This window comes from Sander lucioperca, chromosome 5 (genome assembly GCF_008315115.2).
Source record: "Sander lucioperca isolate FBNREF2018 chromosome 5, SLUC_FBN_1.2, whole genome shotgun sequence".
NCBI classification, from domain to species: Eukaryota; Metazoa; Chordata; class Actinopteri; order Perciformes; family Percidae; genus Sander; species Sander lucioperca.
Window position 1 is genome coordinate 6,413,940 of NC_050177.1, and position 21,390 is coordinate 6,435,329.

Consider the following 21,390-nt stretch of genomic DNA (forward strand, 5'->3'; position numbering starts at 1 on the left):
TATTATAAAAGTGTGTACAATATGTTTTTTGTCATGTCAAATGCATGCCCATAGAGCACAAGAAAACAGAACAACACTGAGTTTATGTTCAAATCAATGTCAGCCAACAAGATTTGTAGCAGCAAGATGTATGAATGTATGTGTATTCAATTTACATTAAGTATTTGGGTTACTGTGTTTGGTTCCCAAAGTGTTCAGTTGGGTAGAGATCATGGTGACTGTGGAGGCTATATCATTATACTTATCATACCATTCATTGACCCACTGTGCCCTGTATTGAAGCATCTGCATTTTTTGCATCTCTCTAATCATTTATTAAGTTTTTCACCCATATGTAACCACATCCACACCAAATGTGCCCAATACTTCAGTCATAAAGAGGTTGGGTAGGGGTGACAAGGATGTGGTGAAACAAGTTTCATAAGCCTTGAAACAGCTAAAACAGTCTGACAATAGACATAAAGTGGGGAGATGGTGTGTTCAAGTTGAACTGGGAAGTCAGAATTTCTGAGTTCCCGGTTGCCCCCCTGAATGCTTGGAAAGTCAGAAATAACCCTGACATCACAATCCAACATGGCTTCTCTGAGCATCAACAGTAGGGAAAGCTGTAGGAATATACTGTTTATTGGCACTTCTGTCTTATTTGTGTCTCATTAAATCCGTCGTACACACAGTAGGCTACTGTCCATCTTGTATCTGTGGAAATGTTGCTCTGGTGTTTGTACGTGCAAAATACTGCATTGTGTATGCGTTGTTATCAACATTGCTAACAATGGGTAGCCTGGCTTGATTCCCCACCTCATTAACTATAATAGTTTTCTGGCTTGTTATTGGAACGCGGTCAACTCGGGTGTGACATCATTCCCATTTCCGACCTCTGACTTCTGAGGTAAACGGAATGCAGCATTGGATTGGTTGATGCAAGAATGGATGATCCGGAGGGACGGGCAAGGCCATGACTCCCCATACTCTGCCTCTGTTATTATTATTATTATAATTATTATTATTATTATTACTGTTAATATTTTTACCCGAACCTAAACCAATCTCACTCGTCATGCCTAAACCTAACCAACAGATAAAATGTGATAAAGTGCCATGCTCTGGGTGCCCTTAAATGCTCGATGGTGTTTTAAGCCCCCAACGTCTCCTTCCAGGCAGCGCTGTGACCGTTGACTTCAAGGCACCTAACCCTAACCTTAACCCTAACCATAACTGTTGCCTAATCCTAGTGACGTTGGGGGCTTAAAATATCGAAAATATCATGCAGTGCCATTTACGCTGCCCTACGTGCTAGAAAACGTTATAAAAAAAAAATAACAATGACTCATATTATTCACTGTGATAGATTATGGCCAGAAGGACAGAAGATGCCTGGAAGGCAGGAAATGATTCTCTTAACGCAAGCTTTGGAAATAGTAGTTTAATATCAAGTAAAGTTCAGTGTTTAAAAATGCTGCATACACTGCCCATTTGAAACCAAGTCTTTGTTAAGTTCTTTTGTACATTATACATCTTATGCTGGAGTGTCTGTCCTAGCTTAAAGGTTACTAATATCACTCTATATATTCCGTCTGCACACCTCACCTCAGCTGTGAATTTTGAAACACAGCTGCCTACTCACCATATAAAAACTATTTGCAGGCATAGAAGTTTTAAAAGAATTGCAGAGCCAGGAAAAATGGACACAATACCATAAAAACTAATTAAACAAATGACATTTGAACATACAGTGTGCTGTAATGACCAGTGTTTTATTCTTTCATCTGAGAGCATCTTACTGAAAAAATCAAGATCCCAGTCTCCAGTGTAAGCTGATTTTGAATGGGGTCATATCCCCCCCTGTTGGTTGTAAGGAATATCGTGTCATTAGAATTAGGGTAGCTTGTTTTGATGAAAGTTGACCACTGAAGGGGACTGGAGCTCCATAGAGAGAACAGGGGCTGAGGGTGTGGACTGAAGATGCAAGGGGAAAACCCCAAGAATTTAAGCAATGACATCATCATTTATTCACATGTTTCTTTGGTAAAACCAGACTAGAATTGCTAAAAAAAAAATAAAATAATGAATGGATGTATAACTGAATAGTGGAGCATGTCAGTGAATCAAGTACACACATACTGTACATTTAAAGACAACAGGAAGGTTGTGCATTCATGTAATAAATGCTCACATTAAACTGTAGGGGGCAAAATGGGGTTAAAATGTTACCATTCCATTGCTTTTAGTCTTTTACTCTCCACACACTCCACCATAGACACAACCATTTAACAAACCTCTCTCACTCATGCACACACACACACACACACACACACACACACACACACACACACACACACACACACACACAAACACACACACTGGTCTGTGATGAAATCTCTTGTGGATAGCAGAGCTTTAATTACAAGGAGGATTGTCTTTAGCCCCACTGTCTCTGTCATGTCACTAAGTCCCTGAAGTAGAATCATCCACTTCTCTAATCCTAATCTTGTTTGCTCCTACACGCTCACTTTCTCAGTCTCTCCCTGCCTGTTGTGGTTACCTGCCTGCAGAGAATCTATCATCTCTCTCTTCCTCTTTTGCCCTCTCCATGACTCTTCAGCTGCTCTGTTGTCATTCACCTTGTTCTAATAAACGTGGGTTGGGCATTGTTATGGCTGCACGATATGAGGAAAATATATAATTACAAATATTTTTGACTGATATTGCGATTGCGATATGATTCATGATATTGGAGGGAATAATCGTTTTTTTGTATCATTATTCTCATTTTCATTGAAAATGATTAACATTGAAAGAAATTAAAATGGTTATAGTGTGATTTTTGCGAGGATCTGTACCAAACAAAGATTTTTTTGCTTTAATCTGTAGAATACGATTTGTAGGCCGGGACCTCTCTGCAGCACCACAATACTTAATTCAAAATGGTTTGACACATATTTTGCCATTAACAAGTATTGCGCCCCCCTGCGATTTGGATATTGCACTAGTCCATATTGCGATTTCGATACAATTGCGATTAACTGTGCAGCCCTAGCTATTGTGATATCAGCCAAAACGGCAGACATGTATGAGGGGGTCATCAATCATCCTGTCAATCCTTTATTTGCAATAATTTGGATCATGTGCTTTCCGTTTTTATATGTTATCAGTCTCTCCTCACTCCGTCTTCCACCCTTTTTCCTTTCCATGCTTCTTCTTCATCTTCTTTCTTCTTCAAGTGCAATGCAAACATTGCATTTTCTCTCTTCACCACCTAAGTACCTCCTAATCGGTTTCGGTTTTATTGTGTCTCTTTTTGTTTTTTGCTTCTAAAGTTTTTTAATACAAGCTTATTGGATGATTGATAAGAAAGGAAAAAGGAGAAAAAAAGATGGAGGAGGGGAAGGAACGCTGAGAAGGACAGGGAGAAGAGGAGGAGGAGGAGGCAATGACCCAAATAATGCAATGAAGTGAATCAAAATGAGCCTCCTATAGACTTCAGCTTCACACCCATCCACACATTCCTCTCCATCAATGACAATCACAACATTGGTTTTTTCAACATGATGCAGCAACATTAAAAAAATTAAAGGGAAAAGGTATTTGCTGATGCAACACTTTACATCAAGATTGTCAAAGCTCCTTGAGATATGGGATATGAGTTGTGTTGAGATGCTGTATCTCCTCCCATCTTTCACCTCACCTCTTCTGACTTTCACCATCATCATCCTCCACACACACACACACACACACACACACACACACACACACACACACACACACACACACACACACACACACACACCTCCCCCTGCTTTCACACCCCCACCCCCACATCTCCCAGGAGAGGCGGTAACATAGAAGCACGGAGATGTAAGGTCAGGTCTTCTCCTGCGCAAGATCCTATGGATATAGAAATAAAGACACTAATGCATTATGCATGATGCTATGTCACCTATCTAATACCTCAGTCCACACACACACACACACACACACACACACACACACACACACACACACACACACACACACACACACACACACACACACACACACACGTTACATAATTTTAGTTCTGTATTATTTTCCGTTTAATTGATCTATTGGCAGTGACTTTTGCATGAATGGGAGTGCACTGCCAGCTGGTCGCTATGGCGCACGCGCCTGACACCGTCTATGCCTGGCAAGGCAGCAGCCTTACGTTAAGCTAACTGGCAAAACAATATGGAAAGCTATGAGATGTAAATGTCAAAATAAAGGCGTATAATTGTCCGCATTAAAAGGCAACGTGAATTATTGACTACAGAGGCCTATAAATAAAACAACAAAAACCTAGAACATTACTCATTTTGAATGCCATGTAAATAATAATAGTAGATTGTGTAACAATGTATTGTTTTAGTTAAGTCAACACTACCTGAATGCAAGCTTTTATTTTGAAAAATGTAAAGACCGGATATGTTTAATGATTCTTTTCAGCTTGACACTAGAGGGGCAACTAAGCAACGAACACAGAAATAACATCGGGAGCTCGGCATACTGTAACGTTAGTTCCTGCCCAAAATGTCTTGTATCTCGGTGCTTCACTCTCCGAGGTGACCGAGGTCAGAGCAGCTGCGGCATGGCGCTGGTCACCGTCCAGCGGTCGCCGACACCGAGCACTACCTCCAGTCCCTCTGTGTCTGTAAGTATCTGTGAACTGGTTTGACATTTCGGCTCACTTTCGTTGGTCTGTCACCGCAAGAATACCGTTAGCCCAGTTTTCACTGTTCGGGATTTAGCGTTATGCACTGTACATCGGTGCCGGTGGCTAACTTAGCTGTTAGCATCATGCTGTAACCTAAAAGTAACCTCACAGTCCTGCAAAGGGATGCAAGTTTGTCTTTCAAGATATTTAGATGTGTGCAAAGTTAACTCAGTTCCTTACTGGTGTCAAGTTTTTGCAAACTAACGTTAACTCTATCAGCTATTTAGCTAGATAGTGTTAGCAAATAGAGCTCCTTTGCCTACTTCCTCCCCGGGAACCCAAAGTAATTTCAGAAAAGCCGCCAGATAAACTAAAACGTCTTTTAATTGCAGTTTGCAGTAAAGGTAATTATTGGTTATGTTTATTCTACGATTATACACCTGGAATATGCTGCCTTCTGTACCTTTGTCCAAATTGCCATGTCATGTCAGCACCACATCTAACGTTACAAATGTATTACTATTATCACTTGTTAGTGGAGTGACAGTGAATGGAGAGGAGCTGCCTGGTAAGATGGTTAGTGTGGCAGGCCTGTCAGACTCTGTTGGACGCAGTGGGACAGTCCTCTTATTCCCATTGACAATTTGAGGCTTCATACGTCTGGCTCAGGCGCTTGACACAGACCCAGGCTGGGGTGGTGTGGCTGCCATAGATTAGACCTATGCCATCATGCTAGGAATATGGTAAATTGGCCACAGTGATGTAGGGGCTGATGTTAGCTAGTCTCTCAGACTGCCTTCTTAAAAGACACATCTCACTGAAGATCCTGACCTCTGGTTAACACAACATGACAGGAATTCAGCCACATGCAGCTCAATTTAACCTCAGTGTTTTGCAGAGACTGACTATGTTGCAGATATCAAGGCCAGTTTGGTGGAGAAACACATGGGACAGCCATGCATATTATGGAGAATGGATTACGAAACCTAAAACATCAATAGAGCCACTGTTATTATAAATGGCTGCAGCACATTACATTACAGCTCAGAGCTATATTATTATTATTATTACATAATGGCTTTTGGAGACATATGGACACATTAAAATCTTGACCAGGATGTGCCAGATCAAAGAAATGGCACACATGAATTATGATTAAAGATGAAGTGATTATTCTTTAACCCAGCAGTGATGGTTTTTAGCTTTGAGGCAGTGAAAGGAGCCGAGGCTGAGGTTACCAGCTTCTTGTCATGAGACCCATTTCTGATGGAAAGCAGCCATGTGAGCACTCTTGTGAGATGTCTGATGCTGAGAGGGGGGTGGGTGGGTGGTGGTAGGGTAGGGTGCTGGGAAAGGCACAGCACAACAGAGCAGTGTATTGAGGTAAGAGCTGGGAATGAGGTCCAGAAAGAAAGATGAACGGTCATGAGAGGCACAGCTGGAATGCCATTGCCACTTCAGCATATGTGATAGGCTTTTTCCAGTATGCCTAAACCTAAACCTTTTATTAGGGCTTTGGCAAATTAAACACAGGTTTCAAATTATTGACCCATCAATTAATACAGCTAGCATTTTCCCTTCAGCACAGTGGAGAATAGCCACCCTATAGTGGTAGTGTAATCTGCCTAGCAGCACACCAAATGCTCTGTTCTCATTGGCTATAAGACCACTCCCTACACATCTGTGCGGTGGCATGGTAACCATGGAGATCATCCTGTACATCATATCCCACCCATGGCTGCATTTATTATGGCATGTTGTCTTCATCACATATTAGAAGTATACAGTCCCTACATTCATCAGTAATTTTGATGAGTGAGTGCTTTGCAGTGGTGTAATGGTATACTGGGATCACATATGCCTTTGAAATCTGCTGAGCTAGGCATTTTGTCAGGTGTGTGTGTGTGTGTGTGTGTGTGTACAGGAAGTGTTTGAGTCCATGTGTGGACTCGTATTTCTCCCGTGTCACCATATTTTGCCTTGAAGGCAGGCTGTTAGGCTGCTGATGCAGAGAGCATCATTCAGCCAGCTGCCTCTCTAGGCCTAATCACATTTGTGGAAGCAGGCACAGGAATAGATGAAAACTCCATCCTCATCCTTTCTCCTCAAGCTTCTGCACCTCCTGACCTCGCCATCTAATCTTCCTCATCCATCATCATGTATCATCATCATTCATCAGCACCAGCATTAGCTTCTTCGTTACTGTTCGGTGTCCCATGCCTGTACCTATCCCTGTGTGTCCATCCATACTGTATTTGTCTGGGGTATTGTGTGTGTGTTTTGGCCTATGTAGTAGCCAGGATTGACAGATTGATGCCAAAGAGAAACTTCCAAGAGTTTTGTGAGGGATTACCAAAACAGGCTGGGATTAAAAGTGTGTGTGTGTGTGTGTGTGTGTGTGTGTGTGTGTGTGTGTGTGTGTAACTGTGCTGGTTGCAGTGGTGGGGGAGGATGATTGCATTTTGGAAAAAGAGACAGAGAGGGGAGGGCATGGACGCTAAGTCTGTTGCAGCCCTACCCCTGGTCTGTGCTCTGAGCCTCAGTTCAAATACCATGCTGGCCCTGCCTTGTAACTGAAGTTACAGATGAAAGGCTTCACGTAGCCGCCAGCCAATTTAGCATTCTTTTAATGCAAGGTTATTTGAGTCTGACTCAGCGTGTGAAGCAAATAGTCTCTTTGGTCAATCTGATACAGTGTGTCCTTTCCAAAATGCTAGCTGCTGGTGCAGGACTGATATGAACTGACGCAGGTATTGCATATTCATTTCTTTTTTTTTCTTTCTAATTTTCTGTCTGTCTCTGTAGGAATCAGGCAGTGGTGAGGATGACCGTCGCTCCCAGCCCAGAAGGTGAGACCACTTCCTGTTTTGTCATACTCTGTCTCCAGTTTCCTGGAATAACTTTCACACACTGCCATTGAGTAGCATCACTAGAAACTGTAAGTTGAGACTCAGGCCACTAGGGGGAGACATCAGATTAACAGTGTTTCTTTAATTACTGAGCCACATTTTCTGTTACAGTTCTTAAAACATTAATGCAATTGGTTCATTGATTCAGTATAGTGCTGCATAAAACTTAATTTGACCTGCAAAAGGCCAACTTATGTGTCAAGCTAAAACCAGTTTGTCAATGCCACCAAAATGAAAATTCCCTTCATCTTTGCTTAGACCAAGACTAACAAATAAAAGGAATTATGTCCACTGAAGTTGTTTCCCAAACACAGGTGTTAACAAAAAGTCTATCTTCACCAGATTCACATTGTCATTTTGTTTAGTTCTACTAGTTACCATGTTCAATAAGCACCTTAATACAACAGTCCATGTCAAGGAGAAAATACAAAATGTTAAAGCTAGTATAGCTTTGTTTAGTAAAGGCAACTGTCTCAATACAACTTATTGATGTAGTTTAGGAATTCTAAACATTTTTGATTTTATGATTATATTATTGCCCTTGAAATACATAGCACTTAATGCCATTTGAGGATATTGCCCCGTGGCACCAACCACTGTGGTAATAACGGTTTTAAAATAGTTTTATTTAGGTTATTTTTTATGCTGCAAACAAATGATGTCTTTGTAAGTACTTCTGTCAATATTTGTTAAGTCCACTGATGTCATAGGCTGGGGGATTGATTTTCATGATTCTACCTGGTGGTTGTGGTGGAGTAGATGATTTGCTTTTGATGTGTGTATATCTTCATAAAAGACAATGACGTCAGCACTGTTATTGTCCTTTTGTTTAGATAACTCAGGTGTCTTTGTCATTGGGCTGTATCTTGGGCCAAGGCCCTCTACAGAATTGGAATGAAATTTATAGACTTGTCACTTCACTTAACTTTTTGCCTATAAACAGCTACCACTAAACATGGAAAATGTGTCTTCACTGTCCTGTAGGCTCACACAGAGTCTCTTAGGGACCGTTCGGTATTTATGGACCACCGGAGGAAAATAGGGGAGGGTCATGTCTTTTTATTCTTTGTTGAGGGGAGGGTCACCCAACGGTTTTTAGTCTAAGAAACTTTTGTATTCATGAAAACAGCAAAATTTCAAAGTGGCTTGTTTGGTGCATACTTTTCCATGTAGCTCTCAGTCTCTGCCCCCCGTTGCTAGCAGATGGGTCTGACCCAAGAAAAATCGCAACATGACAGCAACACGAGTTTGGAGTTGCTTTCTCTGAGAAGCTAACTGCGCCACCTGTTGTCAAAGTATCATCACTGACATAATGAAGTTGACTAGCTCAAAGGTTTCACGTTGCCTCGAGTTCGAGCACCCACGGAAAAAATACTGAGCATCCACGTGTGCCAGACTGCCTGTAGACTACATTCATTTAAAATGAAACATTGCAGTTGTTGCTAAGTGGAGCGTGTGAGCGCTGATCGCGGTTATGTGTCAGTTAAACTTCTCATCTCCAATTGTATCTATAGAGCTCCAGCCAGCTCACAGCGGGGTCTGTGAAGGTGGACAGGCCGGGAGGCAAGCCAGCGACCCCGGCAGGCACCCGTCTGCTGTCACGTCAGACTGTGGAGCTTCTGAACTCCGACAGTCGGACAAAATTAGCCATCAATTTTCGTAAAACGGCCCATATTTGAGCTCTACATAGTTGATTTGTCGCATAAAAAATTCTCAGAAGTGAATTTAGTAATGAAATAGCAGACGAACAATGTATAAAGTTCTCAGTTGTTGGCCACAACAGCAATCCATGGTTGTTGTGATTGTTGCAGCGCTGCACACCAACACACTTACCTTTGAATTTCTGATTGGGCGGGCCAGCTGTCAATATGGGTTATTACCCAGTGTGCTTCGTTGAATGGTCTCAATGTTTTATTGTTTTATTTCATGTGAATACTAGTTTACTGGAGGAGTAACTTAGTATTTGAAGTAATGCAGGAAGTGTGCATTTAGTTTCCATGCTTATTGTGTTTCCACAACAATGTTAGTGAGTAAATCTACTGAAATGGCCACCACACCATAACAGAGGAGTGTGATGTATAAGATGAGAAGGCAGAGGTTAAAACATGTACGTTATGGTTGTAAAAAAACAATGTCTATCTGTACATCTTTGCCAAGCGCAAACCAGTACATAAGGCATCAATAAATCGTTGGGGAGGGTCATCCCTTTTTTCCATTTCATTTTGGAGGGTCATAGAAAAATGTATTGCTGGCGAAGGGAGGATCAAGTCTATTTTGACTAAAGATACCAAAACTCCTCCAGTAGCCCCTCAAATAAAAAAACGAACAGTCCCTTATCACTTTAAATGTTTTCCCTACATTACAGTCTGTCCATAGAGACGGTAGCACACAACCAATAAACAGGGAGGTGAACATTTGAATGGATTTTGTAAGGGACTTAGCGGACTAATCAAAGCTTTGAAGTGCAATCTAAACTGTCTAGCTTTGTCGTTAGACTTTTTTTGTCTTGATTTAAATGTATCTTATTATTACTGTCGTTGTTTAATACAGCAGGTAGGCCTAATGAGACACGGCAGTAAGACATGACCGATATACTCCTACAGTGTTGACAGGCTGGACTGTTCATATCTTGCTCTGTGAGGCCAGTGCAGGCTGAAGGATTGGTCTGAGTGGAACGTTGCTTTCCTGTCAGGAGACAGTGGACATCAGATACAGGGTAAAACAGAATGCCACGCACAAACGTTATGATGTTTGTCAGAAACCTCGCACACTGACTCTAAAATGTAACTCTTTTGTCATTTCCTTTTTCTTCACCTTTGGGCTTTGGCTGTTGCCCAGGATCGCTCAGATTTCGTAAATGCGTGTCTTGGACCCTGTCACACTACATGAGCCCAGCAAGGTCTGGCAAAATCAAATACATCTGAAAAAAAGCTGGTCAGGCTCCCGCTGGTCTAGAGTCGTTAGGAGGGTCAAAGTCTTCAGTCCTGAGCTCATTCACACAGCAGGATAATGCACTAACTATCAAGCTAAAAATGTAGGGGTGGGTGAAGTGCTTATGCTAAATCTACAGTACTGCAAATGTAACAAGACAGAAAGTAAACATGGATGTTTTATATCCTCTATTTTTAAATGGAACAGATATGGATTTGCACCAAAAACTAGTCACTTCTTCCTCCGACAGTGGACTAACCTTTAAAAAGGTTCATTTGAATTTGTCCCCAAGTTTTGGAGAAATCCTGCTCACAAAATACAGACAAACTGGACAAAAGCATGACCTCATTGGCAGGGGTAATACCATTTAAACACCATATACACCATATGATAGTAATTTTAGTTCATGATTGCAACTGGCCCAAGACAAGCCAAGGGCTTCATGTGGAGCACTTACTGTATAGTACATGATGAAACAGAGTGGATTTTAACCAAAAGTAGAACATACTAGAAAAAGATGGTATGCTATGTCACACATAATATGAAAATTGAAACTTGGTGATATCACTCCTGTAAGTATTTAACACACCCCAATAGTGCCAAGAACGACATGTGGTCCCAATTATTGGTTAGGTAATACAACAAAGCAGCAGCAGCTGGTGAAGTCATACCCACGGATATGTCCACACACACACACGCACGCACACACACACACACACACACAAAGCTTATTCCCCATACGCCTAACATCATTATAGTCTTGTTTTACCATTTACCCATTTACCTAGCTCGCCATTTGCTCAGCATTAGCACAAATCCACACACACACACACACACATATACACACACACACACACACACACACACACACACACACACACACACACACACACACACACACACACACACACACACACTGGAACATACATGCAGGGTGCAGCCAAGGGGCTTGCTGAGTGACCCCTAATGTGTATTACATAAGAGATGAGGTCCAATTAACTCCCCACCCTACATATGGATTCAAGTAGCAGCAAGGGCAAATATACCATATAGGAGCCACTGAGACTGAGGGGAGCTTTGGCTTTTGCAGTGCAGTTATATTTTTATTTTGCCTTGATTTCTCGCTCTTCTCCAGAGTCTTTGTCTCTTTTCTCTTTCAGTTATTTAGTTGACTACTCACTGACTCACACCCCGTATCTCTCCCTGAACGTCGCTTTCATACCGACACATAAACAGCTGTCTGTACCCGCTGCACCACACCAATGAAGTATAACGTTACTGCAGTGCATTAATGAATCTCTGCCTGCCACACACTGTTGCCTCAGGACTGACACTGACTGTCAAGGACAGAGTTTTTTTCTATCCAGAGTTACGAAACTAACATTTGAAGTTTTTGTTCTGTTGTAAATCAATCTTTAAATGGTTGGAAAAATTGTGAAAACGGCTGATAAATTCTGTTCTGCTGTGGCGGCTGAACAAAAGAGGTGCTTCCTATTCTTCTTGTGATTATACGCAGGGATATCATGTGATGTGGCACAGCTGTTAAAGGTCGCAGCATCACAACATTGAAACATATGCTGTAAAAGCACACCTGTATTGGCCCACTTGAAATGTCAGCTTTCAGTTCTCTATCTCCGTTTAGTTTGTAGAGTGCCTGTATAAAGCAACACACCATTGTTACCTAGTTAGAGCCTAGATGTGTGTCAGTGTGATGTATTTACTTTGGTCAAAAGCCAGCTGTGGATGGGGAAAAGCCTGTGAGAAGAAAGAGGGGCGGCGTTTAGCTGTTCTCTTTCTGACCTTGTCTATCCATTGTCTCACTGCTGTAGAGCATTTCCTTATTCAGATGCTGTTTGTTTTGGATAATAATACAATTGAATTTTCAAATTATTTTAATGGCAGGTAGAATCTATTTGGGTGGCAAGAGGAACTACTCTGTGAGAAATAACATCAGCCATTACTTCACAACAGCAGACCAACCTAGTTATACATCAGAATCCTTTGTGTTGCAAGCCTCTCCCTGCACTGTTAAGTAGTTAAGTTTGCATGTTAGTGACTCATGCATCAGCTCTGACCCAGATGCACATAAGCCGAGCAGGTTCATCAGGCCAAGAATTTAATAACTCTGCTATTAGAAGAACAAGAAGGGCAAGGTGCAGTAACGAACACCAAGCCGTAGAAACACCATCTGTTTTCACTGTTCACTGTTTAAGCACCATCTCCTCATGTGGAGACATGCCTCGGTGAGTGTATAGGCTGTTCCTCTGTCATTTACACTCAACAGTGGATACACACCTGCCTCTTGTCTTCCTACAGTTAAACATACAGTAGACATAACAATACTCCCTGTCCTAGATTACTGACTACATGGGCATATTTCCCACCACATAAAAGAGAAAAAGATTGTATATAGGGCACAAAGTTATACATGCAGTATTACATGCACCAAATGTGACACGACCATCAAGATTCATGAAATTATGTATGTTGTGGTTCAAATTAAATGGAAATGATATGATAAATTAGGGCTGGGCGATATGGAGAAAATCAGATATCGCGATATTCTTGTCCTAATACCTCGATGTCGATATTATGGCGATATTATAGGGTTGACAATTGGTGCTTTAACAAAATATCTTCACAATGAGATTTAAGATAAATAATCTTCAGTAATGTAGATATAATGAGTAAGTGGGTAAAGGTAAAAATAATAGAAGAGCTAGAACAGTCTGGTAACACAGAAAATGACATAACTTTACTGTGATGCAGCCTTTAAAACCAGGAAAAGACAACACTTAAGCCATTTACGATATTACGATTTCCAAAATCTAAGACGATATCTAGTCTCATATCACGATATCGATATGATATCGATATATTGCCCAGCCCTATGATAAATATATTAATCCAAATCCATCCCCTTAATTATAAAAAGTTGAATTTGGCCATAATGCACCAAATATGTGACATGCCACAGAATTTTCATTACAAAATGCAGCATGTGTTGCTTAGCACCATAGTATGGAAATAGGATTATACTATGAACAAAATCACCCAAAATCACCCAACACAGAAAAGTATTTGACCCAGCATTGGGAAGATTACTTCTATAGGGTCTCAAACTCAGGAGCAGATTTTCAGCTAGTGCTTCTTAGCTGCAGTACAGTACACAGGCTACTTCTGCTAACAGGTCTGTCTTTGTCTGTCTTATCTGGCTGTTAAGAGTGCTACCTGTTTCTCCAAGGTTAAGTTATATAACAGAGTGGGCTGAGTAGTTAGCAAACATTTGAGCTGAAGGTGTTGTAGTACAGCTGTTCTTTGCTTTGCTTTCAATCTTTAAACATATTTTTATGTTGTTTGTGTATCTAACAATTTGAGGCCAGGTGGTTTTAGCCACCGCTACAACTCCATCACACTTCACCTTCGGTGTGATGGCCATTTTAAGAGGAAAGAGGGATGTTTTTTTAGGATATATTTTCGTGCTAGATAAAATCCTACTGCAGGTTATATAGCTTTAATGTGGAACAGTATGCCTAGAGTTCAGAATATGGAAAACAGCTAGCTTCATCACTGGCCAAGGAGGTAGCAGGATGATAGGGCTCACTCTAGAAACACACACACACACACACACACACACACACACACACACACACACACACACACACACACACACACACACACACACATATACACATATACACACACACACACAATTTGAAAAACACACAGCTCCATAACTACAGCACTGTTAAACTGCATGTTTCATCTGCCCATTCCCATCAAGTGATAAAGGAAGACATGTAGCAGAAGATGATTGTGCAACAGGTCTCAGCTGAACACCACAACAGACTCTCATGTTACCAGCTCACAGAAAAATGAGTTCCCACTTAGTGCTGGTAGATGTGACAACACTAAACAGAACCACATGACAAGCTGTGTGGGTGTGTGCATATATTGTGGTCACAGTTGCTGGCAGAGCTCATTGGACAACCTGGGTGGTGATGCAAGAGTTGTTGATAGGAAAGTGAGATGGAGTGAAGCTTAGTGTGACGGCAGGCGTGCAGGTGTGGGTGACCTTTGAACCTTGTTTATTTCATATGTGATATAATCAGTTTCGTTGGGCAGAACACTCTAGTGTTAAAATATACACATACACTGTCACCTGCTACGTATTGTTATCTACTTGAAAATGCATTGAAATAGCTAAAGCCTCCTGGGGATTATAAAGCATTTTTTATATGATTAGTGACATCGTTTATAACATCCCCCAGAGCTGATCTTATAAGTTATCGTGGTGAAGTGTGTGAGTTTTCCCAAACATGTTAAAAACAAACTACAATAGCATTGCTTAAAGTATATTGTGTACATTTCTGTTTGTCTAATATCTTGACTGGTATAATGAGCCAGATTGTGTCATGTAAACAGAACAAAATAAGAAGAAGAGAGCTTTAAGTAATAAAGCAACCGTATTCCCGTCTTGCAATTCAGTCATAAAGAGAAAATAAAACATTTTATGGCAAGAAGTAAAGTTTTAATTAGTTTTACAGTTTTTGATAAAATTGTAACTTTCACAAGGTTTGAGTGTATACAAGATTGTTCTGATTTGTTATTACACTTCTGTGAAATGTACAAAGCACAACATTTTGTGCCTTTGCTGTTATTGTGGTGCCCTGAGTTACACAGATTTCCAGGCCTACAAACAGTCTGGGACTGCAGTAAGTTGACACAAGAAAGAGGAAGAGGGGACTGACCTCTTACTGAAATTTAAAAACACTGTAATGTATTTTAATGCACTGTCTAAAGGCCTTTGGCTGTTAATTCAAACACTGAATGTAGGCTGATCCCTGCATTAGTATTGCAGGGCTGAACAAAATATTAATCTCATACTTTGTTGACTTGTAATGTGACTGAATGTACTGTGTCCAGTTGTCACAGTGTAATTCATTTTTGAAAAGTTTTATAAGATGCATATATGTGAGAAATTTATAAAATGCTGAGAAGAGGAAATATGTCAGAGCCACTAGCAATACCATGTAATGCCATAATCAGTTCAGAGGAAGAGACAACATAAAAACATGCAGTTTAAGGAGGAAGTGGAATCCTATAGCTGAGCAAAAAGCATGTCTATTGGCCAGAAATGTTGCTGTGTACTTGTGAAAATATGAGGCTTGCGTGCAAGGCCACATTGGATACCGTGACTGTGAATTGGTTAATAAACATTAGTGAGAAATGAGTAATCTGATCCATCCTTAGTCTTGGCCTTCATATATTTGTACTATGGTCATTCTATGATCAGTAGCAAGTTTAGCTACAGTTTCCCAACAGCATCACAGCTCAGGGGTGTTCACAGACCGTGAACACAAGCATACAGTGAATAGCAATGGGCTGGAACATTTGTGAACACTGAGCCAAAGGTGTGTTGCATTACGCCATACTTAATAGTGTCCTGTTTCTCAGTCAAACTCCCTATAGATAACTGCTCTACCCTGGAAAACAGCCAAATCTTAAAGCAGGCCTTTCATAAACGTGATAAAGCTTAGCTTTACTGTGCAGAGGTAATTTGCCACAGATGTTTTAGTTTCAGTCTTATGCTCTTGGTACAAGCTGGTGTGAATATGATGAGGGGGCTGTAGTTTTAAAGTGATTTCAAATTATTGTCAGTTTACATGTTGGCATGCCAGCAGAATATAAAATGTTTAATAGGCTATAAAAATGAACCAAAACATTGTGTCCATCTCACAGCATGCAATGTGTCAGTTGATACTTGATGTCATCGGACCACCTTGATGTGAAGGGTTGTTTCTCCCTCAGACTTTTCAAGACAGCCTCCGGCATATCTCCACTTTACCTCGATACTACAGGCCTGCTGCCACAGCAGTTCAGTCTGGAACACTTCAGCCTGTTTCTCATTTGTTCTGGCTCCTTATGTAACTAAACCACAAGGTCTGTGCGTTAGGAGAAAAGGGTGGAGAGTGACTCACTGCCAAACCAAAATCCCATATGGGTTTAATTGACTATTTTATTAGTTTAATGAGCACATCCCCTTTTTACCCTGTTGCACCAGGACACTCAATTAGCTGTTGGACAGCTGATTGATTCTAACAATATTACCATATTATTAAGATAAATAAAATGTATTACTCTATAGTCTGACCTACAGCATTACATAATCCATCATGGATGGACAACCACGTGGCATGTAGTAGCCTACCAACAGTATGCAGCTTTTAAACCAACACTACAAGCAGGGGATTTTCTGATAAGCACACCCTGCAGCCAGAGAGAAGGGAACTAAACAGTCTAATCACCTGCACGGCTGCCAGCGGTTTGTAAACAAACTGCTCTGCTTTTGCAAAGTGTCGATGCAGAAGGGCTGGTGGTGTGGGCGGTCGTACTTCCCTGTTGTCCTCTTTGGCTCCCCACTTTTCCCAAAAAACACATGTCTCCAACTCCTCCCTCCTATGACTTCTCCGGTGAGAGTTTGACCGGAGTCATGTCTCAGTACTGTACATGGTAGAGAGAGGATACTGTCTGTTGTAACGTGGATAAATAATGGTACGGTACGGACATTTATTCATTATGGTACTCGCTTCCGCTTTATTGGGAAATCTTGAACAGCCAGGCGTCACTGTCGGGAGCAGGAACAAAGTGTGCTAGACCTAGTCTATTGCGGCATTAACACGAGTGCTTATTTCGCGGAATATTTCGTAATTGTCTACTGTATTACGGGCAAACACCAAAGGGAGTTGTTAGACGTATTGAAATGACAGAGCACATGACTGTGGGAGAGGAGTAAAAGTTTTCTCTCGGACCCAGAGCACCTGACCCCCCCCCCCCTCCTCCCTCACAGCGCTCCCCACCGCCGGCATGACCCTCGGCGCGGTGTCCGGATCCGAGAGCTCGTCGGCGGTCAGCTTCTGCTCCTGCTGCGGGGCCAAGATGGTGCCCTACTACAGCGACGACGCGGTGGTGTCAAAAAATCAGATCAACCAGCTGTAAGTTTAAAAGGTGATAGATACAAATCTAGAATAGACTCCAGTATGTCACTGTTTTATAGCCTACATTAAAACGATTTAATAAATTCACAGTAAAGGTGCCATGAAGGGTCTCCATTCAAACTCCATTCAAGGACATGCACTTGATTGAAGTTACACATGATCTGAACTTATTTTAATGTAACTGTGAAATGACTTGTATTTGAATTGTTGTATTGTAGATAGTGATAATCTTAGTTGTACATTTAAATGTTTTCCATTTAGTCTACGTTTTTGGAGATAGTAATAATTTGTCAAACTTTTACCATTGCAACACTGTGAGTGAGCTCAGTATGTGTAAATAGTTTTGCAACATTGTTTAATGTATTTCCTGGTGACGCAGCAGGGTCTTACTCATCTTACTAAAACATAATGGATCTGCACGTAGTGTGACTCATCATACCTGTTTCACAGGTAGGATGACACAGACAGCATACATCACATGACCACCATATAAAGATTTTTGTGGGGCTTTTTTGCCTTTTTGTTTGTCCAAGGCTGGGATATTGCCTGTTTGAAATTGTGAGTAAATGGTGTTATAATGATAGTTGTTATTAAGTTGCAATTAAGACTTTTTTGTATGAAGTTTTAATTAAACATTTGAAAGAAAAACAACCAATAAACCAACAATTAGGCCTAAAGATAATGTCTCTGACTCCTCCATAAGCTAATGTTTCTTAGACCCTAGACTTGTAAATGCGGTGAAGACAAGTTTGCCCTTCAGGACAGATCAAAGGCTAGCGTGTTCCAGTGTTTCCAAACTCATGTGGAGCTGGCTCAGATAAGCTTAGCAAATTTGGGGAAAATCAATGTAGAAATTACTGCAACTGGATTAAAAGATGATGAAATCAACAGTACCCAATTTTCCACAAAATCAATTTAGTCCCCGTGTCTGTGTTTTGTAGTTGTTTTGTAACATTTTCGTGTAGTCAGTAATTGGTTGTGCCCTGCATGAGAATTGGCCTGTGGCGGTTTTCAGGAAAGTCAAGGACAGCTTGCCTTTTGATTGCATTGTTTTTCAGCTGTTTTACAGCTGCATAATGAAGGTTTATGGAAATATGTTACTGCAAGACACAGTGTGTACTGGCAGGCATATGTGTCTAGTAAATAGCAGCAGATGTGGGAATCTTCTGACTTCCTGGTTTTGTTGGCCACATTGCATGATGCCTGTTGATTGTTTTTATTGCCACTCCCTTGTATTGCTCAGGGTGGAAAAGGACACTCATCACAAGGCAGGTTTTTTTTCTTGGCATCCTTTGATTCATAGCACCTAGTGTGTGTACATGTGTGTTGGCATGTTTAATGTTTGTGTACATATGTCTTGTTTATTTATAGTGTGAACGCCTGTATGTGCCATAATGTTTAACCAGGGTTTAAATGAGTAATTAAAAGCCTTGAGGCCATCCATATACTTAAGTGTTACCTGTGGCTAAATGGCATTTAAAACGCCATTGTTATCCCACCAATTTTAAAAATACCGGTAAACCCATCTCTTCCGCTATACGTGTTTTCCAAAGAAAACAGATAAGACTGAAATGTGACAAACTAAAGCGTGTGTGTGTGTGTGTGTGTGTGTGTGTGTGTGCCTGCCTGCCTGCCTGTGTGCGTGAGATGCATCTAAAATCAAATAACCTACATAACTTGGTTTAAGTTTGCGCAATTAGCTTCAGTAAATGGCATGAGATCAAACCAGCTGTGTAGCTACCTAGTGTATCACACCAGTGCTATTCATTGCCAGGCGTCTGTTAGTGTTTGTTAATGGATTCAGGTCAAGGAAGGTCCACGTTATAAAGTACAATTATTCCTTTTTTTAACCCCAAGCTATTAAAGTGGGAATAGAACCCTTATTTAGCCATTGTTATGACCAACTACATATGGCCTAATTCGATCAGCATACGATTATATTTTACTGAGCTTCTTCAGTACTGTTTTTTTCTGCCTGTAGTTTGTTTAAACTGTAAGTTGAAATGTAATCTGAATCCTTCTCAGAATAGCACTGCATGCCTGGGCCAGGTATGTTTAGTTCATTAAGGTGGGTGGTGCTTGGACCATGGACTGGACTAACAAAGAAACTGTAGCGAAACCTCACTCACACACATCCAGAAGACAATGGGTCTGGGCAATATGTTTACTGGCGTCAGTGCCAGTTGATGGAAGTCTATGTTCAGTATGACCTGGTATTCCTTTCTCTTTATCAACCCTGACCCTCTTCTGCTCTGGCTGTCCCCATCTGACACCTTCTCATGTCTAATGCTTGGCCCAATAATATGCTGTGCAAGTGTAATAGGGCTTGAACTTATTTCTAGGGCAAAATTGCCATAATTGTGTAACAGTGGAGAGTGAGAAGACGCGCAACAGAGGCCTGTGGCCAGACTTGAATTGAGGATGTTGTGGTTTTGAGTTTTAAGCCTCTACTTTATTACGCCCCATGAACTTTACTTTTCTCTCTTCTCATCCATCTGTCACTCTTCTGCTTGTGAGACATTTTCCGTGGCCTTGCAGCAGGGCCTAACATGTACCTGTGGACATGTAGACACGTACGCACACCAGTTAACTCCCTGTCTTTCCCATGGGCTGTATCTGTCTTTGCTGCGAACTCATAAGGCCTTAGTGGGTCCTGCCCTTCATAGAGCCAGGCCCTATATTTATCCCACTCTCATCCTGAGAGTGACTAATATGGGCATTGGGGGTGGGGTGGGGTGGGGGGGGGGGTGGGGGGGGGTGGGGGGGGGTGGGGTGTCACCCAGTTATCTGCCCACTATGTGGAGTGGTCCTTACATAGTGATGATTGTGTCTGTTACTGTTGCCCTAACAAGTACCTACTGCTTTACTTCTGCCCAAAGCCCGGCATGGCTGAATGCCAAAAGATGACCCACCCCACTCTCTGCTACACACTATGACTGGGTCATCTCTCTTTATCTTCCACCCTTCACTGCCCATTCCTCATTCACATACTTTGTGAAGTCAAATTTAGTTGAACTTATTGCCCTATGTTTATTTCCCCACTTACGTTATCCTTCTGTGTATTTTGCCCTTAAATCAGCTTGTCTGGCTTTCTTGTTGAAACATAACAATAAGCTTAACATACACATAATGTGGTTCATATGGGTAGATGCCAACAGACTAGTGTTGATGGTTCATTACAGCATTACAAATTGATCAGTTTGAATCACTTCCCAGGCGGCTGTATATGTTTACAATGCTGATGATAATTGATGCAGAGATTATTTTCATTATTGAATAGTCTGATAATTATTTTCTTGATTAATTGATAAATCATTTTGTTTATGAAATGTCAGAAAATAGTGAAAATTGTTTAATATAATTTCCCACAGCCCAAGGAGATGTATTTAGATTCCTTGTTTTATTCAACCAACAGCCCATAGCCCAAAAATAATAGAATTTACAATCATAAATGGCAAAGAAACCATCAAATCCTCAAAGTGAATGTGTGGCAATTTTTCTTCAAAAAATTCTTAAACAGTTGATTATCAAAACAGCGACTACTGATACATTTTCTGTCAATCATCAATGGATTTATTGACCAACCGCTGCAGCTGTAGTGTGGAATGGTGATGTGTATCTGTGTGTTTGTCTCTGATTAGCCATACCTTTTATGTGTGTCTGTACAAGTAGACCAGTCCCTATAATCAGAGCACATGCAGGCTTCAGTGTTAAACCTCTGCAGAAGGCTATCACTGCCCTGTCAAAAAGAAGTCTCTATGTACAGTAAGTTGTGCTCTTCTGACTGCAGTCTATCAATAGGTGGGACTTTTAAAGGACTACAGTATTTTTAGAAACTGTAGTTGCAAGTCATTCACAGCCCCCCACCTCTCCAACAGCCAGG

At 41.1% G+C, this 21,390-nt stretch overlaps 1 protein-coding gene across 6 annotated transcripts in view; it reads left to right on the forward strand.

The window, feature by feature from the left end:
• The first annotated feature begins 4,463 nt into the window (after positions 1-4,463).
• ssh2a (slingshot protein phosphatase 2a) overlaps positions 4,464-21,390 on the forward strand; it is a 31,085-nt gene continuing 14,158 nt past the window's right edge. For 2 of the 6 annotated variants that reach the window (XM_031294911.2, XM_031294910.2), the window contains exons 1-2: positions 4,464-4,666; positions 7,475-7,518. In XM_031294911.2, the coding sequence (XP_031150771.1) occupies positions 4,604-4,666; positions 7,475-7,518 (107 nt within the window). In that variant the 5' untranslated portion in view covers positions 4,464-4,603. Of the gene's footprint in view, positions 4,667-7,474; positions 7,519-16,975; positions 17,518-21,390 lie in introns of those variants that run through there. The other 4 variants (XM_036001357.1, XM_031294912.2, XM_036001358.1 and 1 more) reach the window with 4 other exon arrangements.